Source organism: Homarus americanus, unplaced genomic scaffold (assembly GCF_018991925.1).
Source record: "Homarus americanus isolate GMGI-L3 unplaced genomic scaffold, GMGI_Hamer_2.0 scaffold5831, whole genome shotgun sequence".
In the NCBI taxonomy this organism is placed as follows: Eukaryota; Metazoa; Arthropoda; class Malacostraca; order Decapoda; family Nephropidae; genus Homarus; species Homarus americanus.
The window spans coordinates 440786-463683 of record NW_024719604.1 but is presented as its reverse complement, the minus strand read 5'-3'; the positions used below and the strand labels follow the sequence as shown (position 1 = coordinate 463683).

Here is a 22898-nt window from a genome sequence, read left to right as displayed (position 1 = left end):
TGTTCATATTCATTTTATGCGTGTTAACCCCTTGAAGGCGAAAAATTTCCACTTGAGTACAATAACATGACCTCTTGAGTACAATAACACGCACTTGAGTGTGTTGATCTAACCCCTTGAGTACAATAACAAGCACTTGAGTATGTTGATCTAACCCCTTGAGTACAATAACAAGCACTTGAGTGTGTTGATCTAACCCCTTGAGTACAATAACACGCACTTGAGTGTGTTGATCAACCCCTTGAGTACAATAACCTAACTCCTTGAATACAATGACTTAACCCCTTCAGAGCAAGAATTAACCCCTTGAGTACAGAGTTCTGACCCCTTGAGTACGATGACCTAACCCCATCCAGCCCAATAAGTAATATATTTAACCCATTGAGTACGAGGAATAAATCTCTAGAGTGCAATTAAAAATTCTCTTGATTACGATGGCCATTTCCCTTGAGTAAGATAACATTGTACTCACGTAGTTAAGTTCCCGAACTCATGAGATTAACATATGTTAGTCATCGTACTCAAGTGGTAAATTTATCGTACTAAAGCTTTAAGTCATTGTACTCAAAAGGTCAAATTCTCGTCCTCAAGAAGTCAAAACATCGTACTCAAAAGGTCAAGTCATCGTACTTGAGGTGATAAAGTCAACATACTCAAAAAGTAGTCATCGTACTCAAAAGGTCAAATCACCGTACTCAACAGGTGAAATCATCGTCCTCCAGAGGTAAAAATCATCGTACTCAAAAGGTCAGGTCATCATAGTGAAGAGGTCAAGTCATCAAACTCAAGAGGTCAAGCCATCATACTCAAAATGTCAAGTCATCATACTCAAGAGGTCAAGCCATCATACTCAAAAGGTCAAGTCATCATAGTGAAGAGGTCAAGTCATCATACTCAAGAGGCCAAGTCATCATACTCAAGAGGTCAAGCCATCACACTCAAAAGGTCAAGTCACCATACTCAAGAGGTCAAGTCATCATACTCAAGAGGTCAAGACATCTCTCAACTAAAGATCATCAGACGTGAAGAACATGCAAGTATTCCACAAGGTTCTATACGACCTTTGACCTGACCAAAACGTCAAAGAAACTTGGGAGAGAATTAATTAACAACTAAACACAGATTAAGAATATGGCGTTACATCAATCTTCTGTTTCATCTCAAGAAGACCAGATAAACACCCCAGACGCATTACTCCTACTGAAGCAACATAATTAGTCTGTCTTTTATTATGAGAGGGTAGGCGAGGGGAAGGAGGTGGGGGTAAGTGGGGAGAAGAGGCGGGGTAGAAGGGGAGGAGGCGGGGGAGAAGGGGGACGAAGCGGGGTGAGGCATGGGGAGGAGGGGTGGAAGTGGTGTGAGGCATGGGGAGGAGGGGTGGAAGTGGTGTGAGGCATGGGGAGGAGGGGTGGAAGTGGTGTGAGGCATGTGAGTGCAGGGGAGGGGTAGGTCGGGAGGAGGGGATGGGAAGCATGGAGGGGGGAGGAATTATAAGAAAAGATGCAATATAAACTGAAAAAAATAAATAATAATAATAATACTGTACTAATTCATTACTAAATTGAATAACATACAAGTAAAAAGAATAATGTATAATGTAAGTGTAGCGAAATATCAGTAAATACGATAGATAGATAGATAGATATAGATGCAGTTATGGAACGGAAAAGAACGAACCAGAGATTAACTGAACGGCAAAAAATTTCTCTATCATTTTTCTTCTTTTATCTCTCTCTCCTTACCATTTCTCTCTCTTCTTCTCTCATTCTACTTATCTCTCTCTCTCTCTCTCTCTCTCTCTCCTTCCTCTGTCTTTCTCTCTATCTCTCTGTTTCTCCCCCCCATCTCTCTCTGTCTCTCCAGTCACAAACTCCTTGCACAAAAACACAAACACGACGTCGAGTTAGAGCGGCGGTGAAACTTGGAAGATACCGAGGGAGGAAACCAAGTACCTTTTTTGTGGATATTATTCTTTTGTACTCAGTGACCCGCGTGTGTGTGTGTGTGTGTGTGTGTGTGTGTGTGTGTGTGTGTGTGTGTGTGTGTGTGTGTAAAATATCTGGGTATTTTGAGTATGGTGAAAAGTTGGAATTTTGAGTATGGTGTAACTTTTGTTGGAATTTTGAGTATGGTGTAACTTTTGTTGGAATTTTGAGTATGGTGTAACTTTTGTTGGAATTTTGAGTATGGTGTAACTTTTGTTGGAATTTTGAGTATGGTGTAACTTTTGTTGGAATTTTGAGTATGGTGTAACTTTGGTTGGAATTTTAGTAAATGATCGTGTAGGTTGACAAAATATACCTCATGTTTTGTAAGGTCACCCTGTGTACATAAGCGTCTCTCATTCCCTGTAATTCAGTTGACTCTGACGATGTCTTGACTAAAGACAAAAGCTAAGGTTCTCCATTGTTTCCCTTTTACCTGTGTGATTTTATCAATATTAACATAAACATGAGTCTTGACTGTACACTGACTGTGCGTGACATGACTGCATTAAATGACTGGATGACATGACTGCGTAGTATGATAAGGTAACGTGAGTGTATGACATTGTGACGTATGACTGGGTGACACAAGGATATGACACACACACACACACACACACACACACACAGTGGGAAGGACTGTTGGCGCCAATATCAGGTCACACGAGACACACACACACACACACACAGTGGGAAGGACTGTTGGCGCCAATATCAGGTCACACGAGACACACACACATACACACACAGTGGGAAGGACTGCTGGCGCCAATATCAGGTCACACGAGACACACACACACACACACACACACAGTGGGAAGGACTGCTAGCGCCAATATCAGGTCACACGACACACACACACATACAGTGGGAAGGACTGTTGGCGCCAATATCAGGTCACACGACTGTTTACAAGACCAGCTCCCACAGTACCAGATGTACAGTTAATCTATATGTTGACTCTATGTTTCTTATGTTTGTGTACAGAAAGCTTTTGTCAATCAAGTGACCCACTCACCAATTTTACCATAAATAACTTATTATCTCTGTTTATTGTATATTTTCAGCTTTCTGGCTGCCATGTTATCTTAATAAACCGTTAATTATTATCATTATTATTACACACACACACATAAACAAAAGAACTTGTCCTCGTGTAAACAAACTCTGTCATGTCACCAAACATACTTGTCTCTCCTGAACTGACGGGTGGATTATTCTTCTACTGTGGGTTAACTAATCGTCAATTCTTATTCTATTTTTCCCATTATTTAATTACCCTTAATGTTCTACTTTCTTACTTATCTGTTTTTCATTAATTACAATAAAATAATAAAAACATATAGATGGTATTTTTCTTATCACAAATACTGTATCTCTCACCAAGCCGATATTTATTTATTAGTGCGACTACTGGCTACTATAACTCACACCCAGAGTTAATAATCTCCGTACCAAGCACATTCCACTATCGAATAACTTACAAAATACAATACACAGTTGTAATAATGCCGGGGAGAACCTAACCCAAATGCCTACACACAATAGGTTAGGTTAGGTTTCATTAGTTTAGAATAAAGATAATTTATTTTAGTGCGGTTCAGGTTAGGTTAGATTAAGGGTGGATTAAGTTTGTTAGGTTAGGTTACGGGGTAGATTACGAGGTAGATTAAGTTGAGCTAGGTTTTTTAAGTTAGGTTAAGGGTAGGTTAAGTTAGTCTAGCTAAGGGTAGATTAAATTGGGTTTGCTTTGGTTAGGGGTAGATTAAGTAAAACTAGGTCAGGGGTAATTAGGTTAAGCTAGTTCAGGGGAAGATTATGTTAAGGTACTGTAGGTTAAAGTAGGTTAAGGGACGTTAGGTCATGTTAGGGTAGATTGGATTTGGTTAGGGTTAAATAGGTAGGGTTAGGTTAGGGTTAGATTAAGTTAGCCTAGTTTTTTACGGGATTACCCCACCCAGGCATAGGTCACCAACCCATATTAGGACCTGGAGGATGGAAAAAAAACTAACCAAAAATAAATACAGAAATGGAAAATGAAACAAATCAAGAGTGAGAAACGTTATATATGTTGTGTTGTCAATAGTAAGAGAAACAATTGAGACCCTGCAACTGTGTGTAAATGAGGCAGAAAGTCAGATCATCAACCTGGACTTGGTCACATATGGCAGCAGGGTCTACCATTAGACAACAACATTATGCTTCCAATATCTTCCCAGGCGGTAGTACCTCCCTGTTTGGTAGTGTAGGTTAGGTTGGGTTATGTGAGGTCTGGTTAGAGGTATTCTAAATTAGATTAAGATAGGTAGGTTAGGAATATTAGATTAGATTACGTAACACTAAGCTCGTTTACGTCAAGTTAATGCAGGTTAGGAAATGTTAACATCGATATGATTAGGTTGTCAGACAACGGTAGGTTAAGTTAAGGTGGCTGGATGAGTGAGGCCCGGGGCTGGATGAGTGAGGCCCGGGGGCTGGATGAGTGAGGCCCGGGGCTGGATGAGTGAGGCCCGGGGCTGGATGATTGAAGCCCGGGGTTGGATGAGTGAGGACTGGGGCTGGATGATTGAAGCCCGGGGTTGGATGAGTGAGGCCCTGGATCAGTGAGTGAGGCCCGGGCCGAAGGATTGAGGCCCGGACTGGATGAGGGGAGGAGGCCCAGGGCTGGATGAGTGACCGCTGGATGAGTGAGATCCGGGGACTGGATGGAGTGAGCCCGGGCGATGAGAGGCCCTGGGCTGAACAGTGGAGGAAGTCTGGGGGGGCTGGATGAGTGATGCCCGGGCCGGATGAGTAAGACCCGGGGCTGGATGAGTGGGAGGATCTGGGGAAGGATGATTAGCCCTGTGGTTGATGATTGAGGCCCGGGACTGGGTAGGGTGAGTCTGCTGATGATTGAGGCCCGGGGACTGATGAGTGAGGCCCAGGGCTGGATGGAGTGAGACCTGGGCTGGATGAGTGAGATCTGGGGACTGGATGGGAGGAGCCCGGGCTGATGAGTGAGGCCTGGGGCTGATTTATGGAGGCCCGGGCTGGATGATTGAGGCCTGGGACTGATGAGTGAGGCCCAGGGGCTGATGAGTGAGACCCGACAGTGAGGCCCCGGGGTTGGGATGGAGTGAGGCCCAGCTGGATGAGTGAGATCCGGGGACTGGATGAGTGAGGCCCGGGCTGGATGAGTGAGATCCGGGGATCAATGAGTGAGACCCGGGGACTGGATGAGTGAGGCCTGGGGGGCTGGACGGGGCTGGATGAGTGAGACCCGAGGCTGGATGAGTGAGACCCGGGGACTGGATGAGTGAGGCCCGGGGCTGTACTGTACCACCTGGGGAAAAAGGTCACCGCGACGTGCATTTTTCTTTTCCTTTACCGTCCAGTATTTTCTCAACCTCTGTGTCAGTCTGTCAATGTTTTTATCCCAGGGCGGTGGTGTGGGCGGCTCGCTGCTCCACTTTCTGCCAGTTTTAATAACACGAATAAAAGATAAAGTGAGAGATACATACATACATCATACATACATACATACATACATACATACATACATAAAACGAATACATGAATAAAAGCAAAGCAAAAAGAATACAAAAAGATGAAAGCAAGCATTAACACTAAACTAATTCATAAAATATAGTAAAGGTTTTAAATAACGAAAATATAAAAGTATTAAAAAAATTATAAACTACTATAGTGTAATTCATAAATGTTAATAATACAATTTAAAATTTAAAAATTACTGGAAAAAACAGATTTAAAGAAAAAAAACGAAATGAAGGATAGAAAGTAAAAAAATGAATAAAAGAGATGAATAACTACTAGAAACATATAACAAAGAGAAATAATAAGTGAAAAAAATAATAAAAAAAAAAAAACACGTTTACGGTATGATGGTGATCGTAACAATAACGGCGGTACTGGTTGTAATGATAGTGGTGACTTGTGATGGTGAAAGAGGATAGGGTTGCCCACTGCCTAAAGCTACTCCACTTCTTACTCCTTAAGTGCCCACTCCACTCCACTCCACTCCCCCCTACTCTCTCTCTTAAACTATTTTTATTACCCTATGATTTTTTACCATAATGATGTTGGACAGAATTTTACCATGAGATCTGTCGCTTCAGTTTGTTAGACTGTCTATAATAATTGTCCGTGGCTGCCTGTCTGTGTCTGCCTGTCTGTGTGACTCTTTGGTTCGTGGTAGATCTGCTCTCATTCTTATGTTGTTTGACTCTCGTTCTCTTTCTTTTCATCACTGTTTCTATTTTATTGTCTGTCTGTCTCATACGTGTCAACCCACCTACTAGTCTATCTATCCCTCCATAAACCTGCCTATCCTCCCAACTATACCAATCCACCTATTACTATGTTCTTTTAGCTATCTATCTATCTATCTATCTATTAAAACTCTTTTTCTCCTCACCTTAATAAGCTTCACAAGGTCCAGTTACAGCTTGGTGACTGACATACCTGTAATTAAAAACAACCATTAATTAGACACCTGTAATATTAATCAAGTATTAAAATACAATAAGGAATTATTTATTTACATGCACCAATAAGGCTACCGCTTCCAGTGACCCAAATCCCTCCCTGTCCATTGTACATTAATAGCAGGAAATACTGATTATTGAACTCGTCTGGGATAGTGTTGTGGGTCGCCTGAATATCTAGTCTGATTAAAATCCTCTTATACTTGTTCAAGTAACCGTGCTGACATAAACCCCGAACGGACGGACGAGAGATAAGTTCACTGCAAGATGGACCACAAGTGTTCTTAGGTTTCCTATTGCTAGTCGGAATGGGAAGAAATCTGTTTGTAACTCGACTTCCCTCGAGTTCGCCAAAGGTCTCAATATTCCTGGGGTACGGTCAACATCCCCAAGGATCCTGGGGGTAATGTCCAACACCCCTAAAGTTCCTGGGGTGTTGGCAATGCCGCGCAAATCCCTGGTTCCGCCTTTTATCAACATTAAACTTTCAGGGGTCCTCCCACCGCCCCAAAGAATCCTGGGTTTCTATGGATACTCCCAATACTGCTAGAGTCGAATTAACATCTCCAATACACCTAAGATTCTTGGGGTGCAGTCAGGTCAGTACATTCCTGGGATCGAGTTACCGCCTCCCTAGTTGAGATTAGTGGGATCTGGTCAACATCCCTTCCTTCCTAACAGATACCTGGGGATCGGCCAAGCCTCTTCGTCACCATCCCCGAAGATTTTTGGGGTCCCGTCAACCCCCCACCCCCAAGGATTCCTCTGGATCCTGTCAAACCGCGAGATTCCTGCCTCGTTTCATGGCCTTTACAGCGTTCCGCACTAATTACTTCTCTCAGACGCCGAGAGGGCTTTTGTGACCCCCTTCCACCCCCCTACCTCCCCCTCTCCTCCTTACCTCTACCCATCACCCCCCCTTCCTAAATCTCCCTCTCCTACACCGTTGAATCACTCCAAATGCCAGACGCCTCCAACGCTATTGGCATGAGTCTATCCTTGTTGTGTTTCTATTAGAGACGCCTCACTTTCCCCTCTCCCCCTCCCTCACCACCTAACCTAACCCCCTACCTACCCTCCTATATCTCTCCTCCTAAACCTCCAACACTGAACTCCTCCAAATGTTAGACTAGCTCCAATTGAATGGACCTTCAACAGTTATAGTTTTGTCTGTGTTAGTGTCGAATCGCCTTCTACTCTCTTATCAACCCCCACTCTCCCCCCCTCCAAGACCCCTTCCCCTCCCTGACCTCCAACATTGGACCACTCCAAATGCCAGCCAAACTCCTATTGGCATTAGGTATTGTTGTTGTGTTTAAATTAGAGGCGAATCCTGACGGGCAAATCCTACCCACCTCTCATCAACCTTCCCATGAAATCTCTTTGCTATTCCACCTTTGTCCCATCACTCCGGTTGTAAAGTGGGAAGGGAGAAGATGAGAGAGGAAGGGAAGAGGAAGAGGAAAGGCATACGGCGGTAATGGAGAGATGAAAGCGAGAAAGGAATTAATACTTAGTTGATGTGTGCAGTAACTCTGAGCAGAATTGATACATTAGAGAGAGAGAGAGAGAGAGAGAGAGAGAGAGAGAGAGAGAGAGAGTGTGTGTGTGATGCTTGGTTCTCAAAAAAGTGTTTCAAATAACAAACAAAAATGTTCACAGACCAGCCCAGCCCAGCCCAGACCAGACCAGACCATTCAGCCCAGCCCAGACCAGACCAGCAGCCCAGCCAGACCAGCCCAGCCCAAGACCAGACCAGCCAGCCCAGCCAAGACCAGACCAGACCAGACCATTCAGCCCAGCCCAGACCAGACCAGCCCAGTCAGCCCAGCCCAGACCAGCCAAGACCAGACCAGGAAAAAGAAGGGGAGTGATTCAGTTGAGCATGAAAGAAGCGACGTAAGTGAGAGACGAGAACAAGGAAAAGTAAACACGGTGAAGGCAAAATATGAGTTAATTGTCAACAGCATAACAGAAAAATGATACACTGAATTTTATCTGTTCAGAAACGTGGAATAAATTAAGAGAATGAACAAGAACATTTTAATGCAGGTTTATGAAGTGTTCCTCAGTGTGTGTGTGTGTGTGTGTGTGTGTGTGTGTGTGTGTGTGTGTGTGTGTTAAGACCAGTGATTCATAGAAATTTATTTAACCATAAAATAGAAAGCAAATGAAAAAACTATGACGTTACTTGACCTATTCTGACGCGTCACCATTATGAACATCTGTGACGTCAAAAACATAAACAACCTCACCAATACAAATATTCTTAAAATAATCAATAAAAACAATGATGATCTGACCAATATAAAAATATCTACTGTCTTCAATGAAAGCTTCTCTGACGTCATTAATATAGACACACACACACACACACACACACACACACACACACACACACACACACACACACACACACACACACACACACACACACACGTATTGATAACCAATACTTATAAACATGGAAAGTGATTCAGTCCAAAATCAAAGGAAAGTAACTGTTGAAATTTTATAGAAAGTGAAGGTGGAAAACTTAAGGAGAAAGTGACATAGTCGTTAATTAAATACAAGAAAGTGACATAGTCGATAATTAAATAACATAAATTAGAGTAAAACGACTTGGTAATAACGAAGCAAACAGAATGAAGAAAGTGACAGAGTGATAATAATCAGAAAATGAAAGAGATACAAGAAAATGAGCTAAATGATTAATTAAATAGAAGACACCTGATGAGAGAGAGAGAGAGAGAGAGAGAGAGAGAGAGAGAGAGAGAGAGAGAGAGAGAGAGAGAGAGAGAGAGAGAGTTGAGTTAGAAGTTAATTAAATACAAGAGGAAGAAAACTGGTCAATAACAAGACAGTGAGGTGTATGATGCGGGATATTGCTCAATTTCCTCGTTTAAGAGATTTTTCCTCCTGTTTAATCAAGAGCAGTGGTTCGAATCCTCCTCTCTGTCTCTCTTTGTCCCCGTTCTCTTTTTCTTCATCTCCTCTCATTCTTTCTTTCTTTCCCTTTTTTTTGTCTCATCTCTCATTCTCTCTCTTCGTTCCCATTCTCTTTTTCTGTCTCGTATCATTCTCTTTGTCCCTTCTCTCTTTTTCTCTTTACTTGTTCTCTCTCTTTCTCATCTACATTTCTCTCTACGTGTCCCCTTTTCTCTCTCTCCTTTTGCCTCCTCTCTCTTTCTCACTTTTTGTCCCGTATTTCTTCCCCCTTCTCTCTCTCTCATTCTCTATCTTTGTCCCATCTCTCTCTTCTTCCTTGATTTTCCTTCCTCCAGATTCCCTCTTTATTGCATCATTGCTTCTTCTATATTTCCTTTGTCTTCCTCCCTGTCTTTATTGCATCTTCTCTTGCTTCCGATGCTTTATTCTTTCTTTGTTACGCCTTCCATAAATCCTTTGTCTCCCACCCGTCTTATTGTGTCTTTGCTACGTCTTCTTCTTTGTCTCCCGTGTCTCCTTCATCCTTCCTTTTCCTCCATGTCCTTCTTTATTGCTCCATCTTCGTATCCTTCTCTGTTCCTTGTGACTTCCTTCTTCTTAATGGTTCTTTTTCCTATGTTCTTCTTTATTGCCTGGTGTCCTGTCTCACTATAAATTATTCCATCTTCGTTTCTCCCAAGTCTCTTTTTATTATTTTTTTTTTCACTGCGTCTCTTTCGTTCATCATTCTATCATGTATATCCCTGCCACTTTTTTCTTGTCCGTTAAATAAGACACTTCCTCCTAACGGACTATATGAGAGGGAGTGTAGTTCGTTATATATGAAACCTTCGAATGGATACTATTATGTAAGAGGATAGTCCGTTAAATCCAAGTCCGTTATATTGAATTCCGTTAAATCCAAGTCCGTTATATTGAAGTCCGTTATATTGAAGTCCGTTAAATCCAAGTCCGTTATATTGAAGTCCGTTAAATCCAAGTCCGTTATATTGAAGTGCGTTAAATCCAAGTCCGTTATATGGAGGTTTCATATTAGTTTCTTTCATATCTACTAATTACATCTCCTCCTCCTCCTCTTATTTACCGGTTATTTTCTCTTGCTATGTCTATTTCTTTAACGTCGTCTCCTTGTATGTCTCTACTAATTACATGTCCTTTTATCCTGTTCCCCCTCTTCCCTATTTGCTTGTGAGTTTTATTTTGCTCTCTCTCTCTCTCTCTCTCTCTCTCTCTCTCTGCCTATTATCTAAACATCATGTGTCTGTTATTATGTTCTTTCTATGCCTTTTCCTTCCTATGTTTTCTAATTTGTTTTCAGTTTTCAAGTTCGTTTCCAATGGTTTTAACTCGTTTCCGCTAGTTCACTTCTATTGGTTTCTAAAAAGCTTGAAGTAATTACTAGCTACGTTTCTAGTGTATTTCTAACTGCGTTGCCTTATCATTCGTTTCATCCACGCGTTTCTTTGTTCACGTTTTTGTCTTGCTTTCCATTTTTTCCTCTGGTTCCCCTTTTATCATTATACTCTTTCAACCTTTTATTTGGAGATCTCTCTACTCTCTCTCTCTCTCTCTTCTTCACAGGACCATATCACCCCTACTGTATTTCCTCCCAGGTTGCTGTAACCCTTCCCTCACACACACATACACACACACACACACACACACACACACACACACACACACACACACACACACACACACACACATTGGACGGGTGACTTAGGAGACAAATCGCTGTCCGAGGTCCATAAAATTACCTCATTATGTATTCATTCTTGATCAAAGTATGGCGCGCGTGCGAGCAATTGATGACAGGAAGTTGAGAGAAATGGCTGACTGGACACACCAAGAACAGGGTCCGTGTTGTTGTTTCATCCTGTACTGGTGAGTCTTCAGCCACGGTCGATTGGTGATTCATTGATATTTATTCAGTAAAATCTTCATACATGTTTCGAACTGGTTTGTCGTGTTCTGAAAATATCGACAATGCAGGTATACAGTCCGTTAAAGCGGAGGTCCCTATATCTTACTGTGTACTGTCCGTTATACACCAGCTTCTGTACTTGACAGCGGATGATTTTCCCAGAAAATACGTATGATTGTTTTGTTAAACATTATCATTAAAATTATGTTCCGTGTGTGTGTGTGTGTGTGTGTGTGTGTGTGTGTGTGTGTGTGTGTGCGTGTGTCGCACACAGGGTGGTGAATTGCGTCTAGTGTGGCAGCACTATGTTAGTGTTAAGGTGCAAGCACTGCTTGCTTCCTCTCGCTTTCAGCTACCGCCGCCGGCTAGCTCTCGTGGCGAACAAGGAAGCAACTTGCATAAGTCTTACCCTGCCAATACACAGCCTCTTCATCATCAAGACTCCTGCTGTGCCTCCTCGTGGCAACACACGGCAACTGGGTGCCTCGTGGGCCCAGGCTAGACCAGCAGGGGATCTCGGAGTAGCAGTGGGCCCCAGAGGGACGGCGCATAGGCCCACTGGCATGTGGACACGTTCTGGCGCCTACCAACCACTGCCCTGCTGCCTTGTGAGTTAACCTTGGTAGGTATAAGGCTACGGGAGTAAACACCGAACGAAAGATCTGCGGTGGAGCCCCGCATCAGGCAGACATGCTGACAGAGCTCCAACAAGACCCCAATGGCGGCATAGGCGGAAGAGGTGACCAAGGTGGAAACCCAACGACTACACCGGCGGACAAAGTCAATGCCTGATGGACAGGCTACTAAGGTGAAACTCAAAAAACTGGGCTATCGGCAGTCCAATGCAACTCTCCCTCTCCCCAGTCGTTGCAACAATTGCACCACTGGATCAGGAAAAGGGAGAGCCAAGATGTGTGGTTGCAGCCTATGCGCCAGCCTAACCACATAAGCCAACTCACGCGCAGCCATCATCCAGTTCATCACCCCTCTCATCATCACCAAAACCCCTATACCCCCAAAAGTACTATGGCTACGGGAACAGGCACGTGGGCGGCACAGATAAGATGGTCGGTTATGGACTGGGATCTAGGCAGCAGTGCAATTCGGTTCTGTCTGTGCGACTGAACAGCCCTTTCGAGGAGCCACTTGAAAAGGTGCTGACTGGGCAACAACACCCAGTAAGGTCATCCTTATGCGGTCGAAAACACTGTCAAAATCAAAGATCCAAACGAAAACAAACCATACAACCTCTTATGGTCGCTGCATGGAATGTCAGGACCCTTCTGGATACTGGCACAAATGAGCGTCCTGAAAGAAGAACCGCCCTTGTAGCAAAAGAGCTGGCTAGGTATAAAATCGACATAGCAGCCATCAGCGAGTTCCGGCTCTCAGATGAGGGCCAGCTCACAGAACGGGGGTCTGTGTTCTACCTTATTCTGGAAGGGTAAGCCTGCTGCGGAGAGAAACCGGACTTATGGAGTTGGCTTTGCCATCCGCCAACACATCCTACACAGGCTAACTGAAATGCCTATTGGCGCTTCGAATCCCACTGAATCACTCACGTCATCCCTTTGTCATCAGTGCATACGCCCCAACACTGGATGCAGGGGTTGACATCAACGAGACCTTTTACGCCGACCTTGACAGATTGCTAACTTCGATCCCCAGAGAAGACAAGGTTGCGCTCCTTGGCGACTTCAATGCTAGAGACGGCAGAGATGCTGACATTTGGCAGGGAACCGTACGAACAAATGGACTAGGCAAGTGTAATGCCAACGGCCTACTCCTCCTCAAAAAGTGTGCTGCGCACAGCCTTCCTATCACCAATACCTTGTTTCGGCAGGCCGACAGGTTAAAGGGTTCGTGGCAACACCCACGATTCAAACACTGGCACCTCATTGACTACATCATTGTCAGAGAAAGAGATCGCCGAGATGTCCTCATCACCCGCGCCATGCGTGTCTCAGATCACTCTGACATTGATCATCGACTTGTCAGAGCCAAGCTATCACTTCACGTCGCCTCAAAACGGCGAAGGCAGCAAGCCTCCAGAAGAGGTTTTAATACTAAGCGTCTGGAAGACCCGTCAGTAGCACATGCTTTCAGAGAGCAGCTCGAACATGGGCTGATAAACAACCCAACAGCAAACAATGCGAATCTCAGTGCAGAATGGGATACTCTCAACACTGTTATGACATAAACCTGCAGAGACCCTCGGCCAGACCAAAAGAATACACCAGGACTGGTTTGATGAAAATAACCCGGCAATCAAAGTACTCGTCGATGATAAACGTGCTGCTTTTACTGACTGGCAAAACAACCCTCAGGCTCGGACCAAAGTTGATACCTTCCGCAAGAAGAAAGTGGCAGCCCAGCGAGAACTTCGCATTCTAAAGAATGACTGGCTAAAAAATAAAGCATGTGAAATACAAAACAATGCAGATCATCACAAGATGTGCTAATTTTTCAATTCCATTAAAACATTTTATGGGCCAACCACTCGTGGTGCAGCCTCCCTTCGCTTATCTGACAGTAACTTCATAATTAAAGACGATGAAGGCCTCCTTCAGCGCTGGAAAGAGCACTACCATTCATTGCTCAACTGAAACACCGATGTGGATGTCCTGACTACCCAGCAGGTCCCTCAGCATCCAGAGCTGACCCACCTCAGCTATCCTCCATCCCTGGGTGAGGTAGCTACTCCCATCAAACAGATGAAAAATAACAAAGCCTCAGGGCCTGATGGAATCCCAGCCGAGGTGTATAAAGCAGGAGGACCTCTCCTAACCAGCCGTCTCCACTCTCTCCTGGAGAATATATGGGAAAAGGAGGAAATCCCCCAAGCTCTTAAAGACGCTTCCATTGTTAATATTTATAAGAACAAGGGAGACCGGTCAGACTGTGGCAACTACCGTGGGATCTCGCTGCTCTCCGTAGCTGGCAAGATTATCGCACGAGTCCTCCTAAACAGACTCCTTTCTGAGGCGGAAAACTTCCTTCCATTACTGAACTTCAGTATGCAGATGACCTCACTCTTGTTGTTCACACTAAACACGACCTACAGGAGATCCTAAACACCTATGCAGATGCGTATGCACACTTCGGCCTTGAGGTGAATGTACGTAAGACTCAGATTCTCTTTCAGCCTGCCCCTGGTTCAGACAGACCTCCACCATCCATTCAGCTTAACGGTACTACCCTCTCTAATGTTACCCACTTTCCGTATCTCGGCTCCCACCTGTCCACCACCGTAGACATCGATGAAGAGATTCAGCACCGGATCAGATGTGCGTCTCAAGCCTTTGGCAGATTCCGAAACCGTGTTTTCAGCTGTAGGGAGCTGAAAGTATGTACAAAGCTGCATTTATATTGAGCAGTGATCCTCCTCACCCTGTCCTATGGCAGTGAGACTTGGGTCACATACAGGAGGTACCTCAAGGTACTTGAAAACTTTCACCAACGTAGTCTACGTTCCACCCTCCTTGTTTTGCTGGGAAGACAAGAGAACAAATGCCAGTATTCTTGCTGACACCAACTGTAGGAGCATCGAGGCTACCATTATCCATGAACAACTACGCTGGACTGGCCATGTTACCCACATGGTCGACAGTAGACTGCCAAAGCAGCTACTTTACAGTCACCTAATGGATAGTAAACGTAACGCCGGCGTGCAATTGAAAAGGTATAAGGATAGTCTTAAGACAAACCCGAAAAAGTGCCAAATCGACCCCCTCACCTGGGAGACGATTACTCCACATCGTAACGCTTGGAGGAGCACCACACAAGAAGGTGTCAATACTTTCGAGTTAGCCCGACTGCAAACCGAGGCAGACAAGCACCAACGCCGGAAAGACGCTGCCACCGCCCCTCCCGCACTAAATGCAGCCCCCCACATGTGCAACGAATGTGGACGACCCTGTGGGTTCCGTATCGGCCTCTTTAGTCACCTCAAAACTCACCAACCTAGGTGACATCCCTGATAACTCATATTGTATCATAGCTGGATATAAGTCATACTCGATTCCGAGTGACAGCAAAGTAGTAGTGAGAGAGATTTAATTGAAAGATAGGACAAAAAAGGGAATTTTAAATCAAAATGGTAAGTGGTTGGCTGAGTGGTTTGAAAACTAGCCTTGAATATCAACGCTTTCACATCGATCCCCAGCCAGTAAAATGCCTTACGAACAGTTTTAGATAACTGGAAAAAATAATTCCTGGGACCTTATGACTGAGCGAATTAAATACTAGTCTTGGTTATTAGGACACCCGCGTCGAACCCCTGCTGAGGAGGTGTAGGTATGTGTTAGAATTAAACACGATTTTAAAGTGTTTTTGTGGACTGTAAGTTTTATATCTAGTCATGGTTAGAAACTGGTAGCGAACCCCAATCTGGAAAGTGTTTTAATGTAAAAGAAAACTTCATTACAAATGTCTCACTCCCTGGAGGTGTGAATGGGTACAAATAGGCTCTGGGTCCTTCAAGCTCTATCTACTGGGCATTAGTATTCCTGTCCTGGGAGCCGAAGACTCGAGGTAAAAGAGACTGGCACCGAGGCCTTAAGACGTGTCGGTGCCACACTTACTTCACCTCAATCAATGCCTGAGACTGCGACGAGTTCACGGAAAACACACAAGCTTTTTTGTTGACATATACTGAGATATTCTGTACATACTGGTGTAGTTAATAAATACTGAGCATTCATAACAAATTCTGAGTAGTCGTATTTACACTGGCGCTGCCTCATGAACTATTCAGTAAACTTACCAAATACGGAACCAAATCACTACAGGTTTTGAGTGAGTATTACAATTATTACGAAGTCTTACCCATTCTACTGGGGTCTTCTCCGGTGTTCTTAATTCAGAAATGCAGGTTCTTTTTATTCGTGTATACAATTTACTTCCTGTTATAATACAAGTTCACATGAAAGGCGCTGTTCCCCTGATTCTTGCCACCTCGGTTACCTGGTGGGATGCTAGTCCACCCAAGGATTGCTCCAACAAACGCACCCGATTGTGTACAAGGAGGAAATGTAGTCCTCAATTCCGTTTTTGGAACCAAACTCGTAAACTTTCGGGTTAGAGGACATTTAGGCCATGTGATAAGGGACGATGAGATAAAGGGGGAAGTATTACTGTGTAAAACTGAGGATAGGAAGGCCAAGGAAAAACAGAGACGTAGATGGATGAAGTTGTGGTCCCCGGAGAGACACAACATCTGGGAGGACTGGTACAGAATGTCAGGCCGTGGTCGCCAACTCTCAAATGTGAGGAGAGTTCAGTACTTGACTGTCTACAAACACGGTCAACCAACGTGGACCTGTGTGACGATTTGACTAACTATATGAAGACAATACTACCATGGCTTACGATATCCTCCTAATGCTGTCTCCATAATTCCCTATAATAGAGCTTAAAACGTTGGTGCATAAGGATCATTATCCTTAGCGACGTCAGGTAGATACCCAGCTCCGGTGTAGCCTAATGACCTCTAAGGCCGAGCTAGAGACTCCGATGAGCAAAGCCAGTAATATGTACCTTAAAGTACCGGGACATAAGAACGTAAACAGCGTACAGGTACCCAGTGACGCATTCAAGCTCACAAAGCAAACATTAAGATATGTATCATTAAACCATCAACAGTCAACGAGTGCCAAGTGAAGCTGACTAACACAATAAGATGACCTTCAACAACTCGCTACTGTACCCTGACCTGGCCACTGACGTTACCTGGGCAAGTGTCAAACAACTACCTGCGGTTGTCCGATACCTCACCTCAACCTTAACTACAGGAGCCTGATTAACTTGCGGGTACACAGTGTTATACCAAATACTCACCAAAGTTAATCTTAACCCCCCGCTACATACAGCCCATAATACAATGCTGATGGAGTGATCCTTCAGTAGCCTTAACAACATGGAGGTATCAACGTCACGCTCCTCCACTTCCAGACAAAATAATCCTCAACTTATTCACACACAACGACCACAATAACCTACAAGTAACAAAGCATCACAGTAAAATAGCCCATAAAACACCCATACATAGAGGTGATATTTGCATTGAGTCTCGCCCATAGCCAGGCAAAATAACCATTAGATTACATTGATACAGAGACAATCACTACCTCATGGCCGTCGCTTTATACCGAACATTGTAGCGTATATCTTAAGGCGTCTGGACATAGAGGCTAAAACAACTTAGAGGAGGATTTCGTTAGACCTCGACACACTGAGCTTTACCACAGCTGTACTTAGAGGCCACAATACCGTACCCGGACCAAATCCTACATTAAAACCTGACAATACGAACCTAAACAGAGCTATACTGTGAAGGTACAATACCCTGCAGGTGTTGTCTCATACCAACAAAATCTGGCAGAAAATAAACCTTTAGACAACCACACACAGAGCCCAAAGCACCGTGTGGGTCAGGACAGCCATCTATCTTGTCTTGGGTAGCAACAATGACACAATAAACCTTCGGATATCTGGACGTAGAGACCAGAATGCCTTATAGGATCCTAATTCCACGTGTAAAGCCTGGCATAATAAGCCTTAAGACCACCGGTAGAGGGCGGGCGGATGAGGACGACTATCTGTCTTCTGGCCAGCAACAACTTCCATCATCAGACAATTGCTAGACTGGCAATCACCGGAAGCTGCCCCCTGATTAATGACACGCACTTCAACTTATATTATTATTGATTATGGCAGACGTGTCGCTGTTGGCAAGTGTCGTTATTGTGATATGTCGTTGTTGTTGTGTCCTTGTTGTTGGCAAGTGTCGTTATTGCCATCTCTCTGTCTTTGTTGTCAAATGTCGTTAACAAGATAAGTCGATGTTGTGTCTCTGTCGATCTTAACATTATGTCGACAATGTGTTTTTGTTTGTCATAAAATATCGGCTCCAAGATTTGTCGTTGTTATGTTATCGGTGTTGTTGTTACATGTCTTTGTGATCTTTGCTGTGCCAGAGCAGAATGTCGTTGTTTTGTCGTGTTCTTCTGGGTGTAAGAGTGTCGTTATCATGCTACATATTGGTAGTGTGGAGGGGTTCTTATCGTGAAGGTTAATAGTCAGATGTTATATCCTGTTATTGTTGATGGTCAATTGTTATACCCTGTTATTATCATGACAGTCCTAGAGGGTAAATACTGCTAGCGTTGCATCGGTGGTTAATGATTAATTGGTAAATAATATCAACTCAGAAACTCATACACGTAACTGAAGATAATATAAAGATATACATGAAATAATAATAATATATAGAACTATATATTGTAATGTTTAATAGTTTCTAACATTTATACTAATGATGGCATAATTGTCCTCATAAAATTAATGAACCCGTCATTATTTAATATCAAGTATCAAATAACATACAAATTATTACATTCTAAAGTAATTAATATAACACTGACATACAACCTTGAAACACTAAGAAATAATGATATTTTTTTAATGATTTAGTCTATTTTGCTAAACAATAAAAACACAGAAATTAATTCACCAAACATATAGACTCTAATCAACCACAAAATAAACATAGTGTCTTTACTACACATTATATATAAATAAAAACACAAACTTTGATTATATTAAAAATAAATTGAAAAAAAAAATGCAATGGTAAGAAACTCATACAGGAAATTCACATTTAAAACCCATTGCCAAAAATTTATCACGCCAAAATGAAGACGCATAGCAAGGAAACTTTTGTCTCGGCCGGATAATTGGACAGCCACAGTGTCTGGCATCCTGGGCTTTTGTCCTGGTTAAAGCTGGGATGAGTTGGGTTTATCCAGGTTAAAGTTGGCGTGAGTTATCTTTATCCAGGTTAAATGTGGGACGATTTAGCTTTATCCAGGACAAGGAAGGGACGAATAGCTTCATCCAGGTTCAGGAAGGGACAAATTAGCTTTATTCATGTTAAATATGGGACGAGTTAGCTTTAAGCACGAATAATATTAGCTTTACCTTCTTTTCTGAGGATAAAATAGCTGTGTGGGGGAATACCATGGTTTTAGTAATGTAAAAACGAAGAGTGCACTTTTATCCTGGCTTTATCGAAGTTTATAAGGATAATGAAGCTTAATTCGGGTTAATATGAGGATAATGTAGTTAGACCCAAAGTTCCTTTAGATTAATACATGGTTAATTTATCTTTATCCAGCTTAATGCTAGATGACGTAACTTTATCCAAATATTATGTAGGTAATCCAGCTTTATCCAAGAACCTAACGAGTAACGTATATTTTTATAAAAGTCTTTCTTTAGGTTAATACGAAAATAATCGAGGTATTCTACGCTAAAGTTGAGATCAGATAGCTTTACCTCAGCTAAATCTACATTGAAATGGGACCAAAAAAGCCTGATGCAGGATAACTTTATGGTAACAGCTTTTTTCCAGCTTTATCAATGGGAATAAGGTCGTGTTATCTTAAGCTAAAAGAGGGATAAACTCGTGAGTGTATTCTATCTATTTCTGGTTTTATCATTTGCATAAGAGTAATCTGGCATTATTAGGGCAAGTGTGGCTTCATCCTGGCTAAAGCGAGCAAAATGTGGCTTTATCCCAGGTTAAACGATGGCTTTGTAAGGTAATACACTCGTAGCTTTACCCAGGCTAAGACAAAGGTGATACAGCTTTATCCAAGTTAAAACTCTGATTCTCTTCACGTTTTCTCTTATTTGCTTTGATTCCTCATCATCCTCTTATTTCCTCTCGTCTCGTCTCCTTTAAATTCTCTTATTCACTCTGTTCTTATCACTTTCTCTCATCTCTCCTCAACGATACTTTCTCCTATTTCCGTCAGCTTTATTTCCGTACTTTCTCGTCCGTTTTCCTTTCCCTCTTCTTTCTTATTATCTCTTGTTTTCTCGTCTTCTCTTTGGTTTTTATCTCCAATTTTCCTCTCTCCCCCTTCTCAAACTTTACTACTCCTTCCCATCTCCTCCCCTTCCCTTCTCCCTCTTTCTCATTGCATTTCCCTTTCTACTTCCAATCTCTGTCCTCCTCCTTATTTATCATGTTCTTCTCCCCTTCTCTATTTCTTTTTCTCTCGTCTCTGTCGTTCCTCCTTCTCTTTATCTCCGTTCTTTTACGATTATCTCTCCCAGTCTTCTCATTTTCTTGCTGTTGTTCGTACAGTTTTTTCTTCCTTCTTTGTTTCTCTTTCTCTCTTCTTTTCTATTATTTATGGTCTCTTAATTTTCTACCACATCCGCCTTTCTCTCACTCCTCCTTCCTCCCTCTTCTCCATCTCCTTTATCTCCCTCATTCCTCCCCCCCTACCACAGGAGGTCCCAGGTGGTCCACTACCTAGCACCACCACGTTATGTCTACCCCTCCTTCTTTCCTCCCTCATTTCCTTACCTCCTATGTCCTTCACTTCTTCTTCCTTCTCTGTTGTTCTTATCCTTACTTCCCTTCTTCTTTTTCCCTGCGTCTCATTCTTTATTCTTTTCTATCTGCCTATCTTCCTTCCCTCTACCTCTCTTCTCGTTTGTCTCTCGTTATTCCTACCCTCTTCTTTTCCTTGCTTTCCTGAGTCCTCTTCCAAATCTTTACTCCTATTTCCTCTCTCTCCCCCTCTTCCTTTGCCTCCTCATCCCACTTATCTTCCTCCCCTCTTTTTAACCCTCTTCCTGTTGCTTCTCCTCCTTCCTTCAATCCTCTCAATTCTTCCATACACTTCCCTCACCTGTTTCACCTCCTCCTCTCCTCACCACCCGTCCTTCCCTCTCTCTTCCCTTCCTACTCTCCCTCTTCTTCCCCCCCCTTTCCCTTCCTTTCTGTCACCCGTCATCTCTTTAGCCTTCTCCCTCTTCCCTCCTCTCCTCTACCCCTCTCCTCCTCCCCTATCTTCTCCCCCTCTCCCCCCACCACCTCAACAGGTCCCTGGGGTGATGTACACACACCCTCAGGGCTCACCACCCCACACACTACACCTCGACCACACACACTAGGCGAATATACACCCCTTATGAACCTGGGGAGATGGTGATAACAAGTGAAACAAGAGACGGTAAAATGGTGATAACAGGTGAAACAAGAGACGGTAAAATGTTGATAACAGGTGAAACAAGAGACGGTAAAATGTTGATAACAGGTGAAACAAGAGACGGTAAAATGGTGATAACAGGTGAAACAAGAGACGGTAAAATGTTGATAACAGGTGAAAGAGAAACAAAACATAAGAGACAAAAAAGATAGGAGGCAATAAGTGAAAGAAAAAGAGAGAGAGAGAGAGAGAGAAAATATATAATGGGGTTAACAAAAACAAAATATAAAACCTTTAGAACAAATAAAAAAAGCAAATAATTGGAACCAGATGAAATTTTTAATAAAAGTGAAAATAGAAGAAACCAAAATGAGACGTAAAGAAAGAAATTAATAACAGAGGAAAAATATTAACAAAATAGTAAATAAAAAAATTATAAAAGATACAAACAAAAACAAAATGAAAATAGGCGTAAGACACAATAGGCGATAATAGGCGTAAGAAACAAAGAAAGACAGGAATAATAAATAAAAATATAATGGAAATAACAACAAATAAAAACAATAATAGCAGAAACAAATAATTTAAAAAGCTAAGATAAATAAAATAAATTAACATACAATTAATAATAAAACGGAAATAACAAAATATAGTAAATAAGCAACAGATTGATAAAAACAGAAGTAGATGAATATTCAATAAAGATTAGAATTAGAAAAAAATACGAATAACAGGTGGGAAAAAAAACATGAGAAAAATGACTTAATTTTTTCTACTTACACGAAACGTCAAGAAAATGATGAAAAGAAAAGAATGAAACCTCTCAAGTTGCGAAGAAAGGAAAATGAAAAGAGTATTGATAATGGAGAATAATATTAAACACACATAAGTTGATAGATAGACAGATAAACAGACTGACATATTGATAGAAAATAAGTTAAATAATTAAAAATATATATATATCCAGGGAACAAAAACAAGATTAAAATAGTGAATAAAAAAGACGAAGGTGATATTATAATGCGTTGTCTCTGCTGCCACCAATGTTCCAGTAATTATTTCCACCACACGGAGCTCATGTGACACCACCCCGACTTTTATCTCTCTCTTACCTCCAAGACACACGAGGCATTTGTGTTTCACTTAAAATTTATATTCTCATGCAAGTCCTGAATGAAAATGTAGTGAAACGCGGCTGTGAATAACCAAGTGTGGCGGAGCAAGTTTTCTGCCCCTGGATGTATATAATGTTATTGTGATGAATTGTCCTCCTGAGTCCAGTTTGTTATTGTTTGGTGTGTGTGTGTGTGTGTGTGTGTGTGTGTGTGTGTGTGTGTGTGTGTGTGTGTGTGCGCGCGTTATATACAGTATAGCATGCAGTATAGTTGTCAATTAATCTTTAAAATCATATGACGTTTTTCGCCAAATATTGATAACATTTTGTTTTCATTAATACAACTTATTGAAAATAAATTCGTATACATTCAAACTTGCTGTTGGATTTAAGGCGTCGCTCACTGCCATTAGATAACCAAATTATACCTAA

General features: G+C 42.4%; 1 protein-coding gene across 1 annotated transcript in view; it reads left to right on the top strand.

Annotated features, from left to right (window-relative positions):
- Window positions 1-22898, top strand: part of LOC121860155 (proteoglycan 4-like) — a 47294-nt gene that overhangs the window by 11899 nt on the left and 12497 nt on the right. Inside the window, exons 2-3 of the mRNA XM_042357211.1 lie at window positions 6964-7071; window positions 8135-8371. Of these exons, the coding sequence (XP_042213145.1) occupies window positions 6964-7071; window positions 8135-8371 (345 nt within the window). The remainder of the gene's footprint in view (window positions 1-6963; window positions 7072-8134; window positions 8372-22898) is intronic.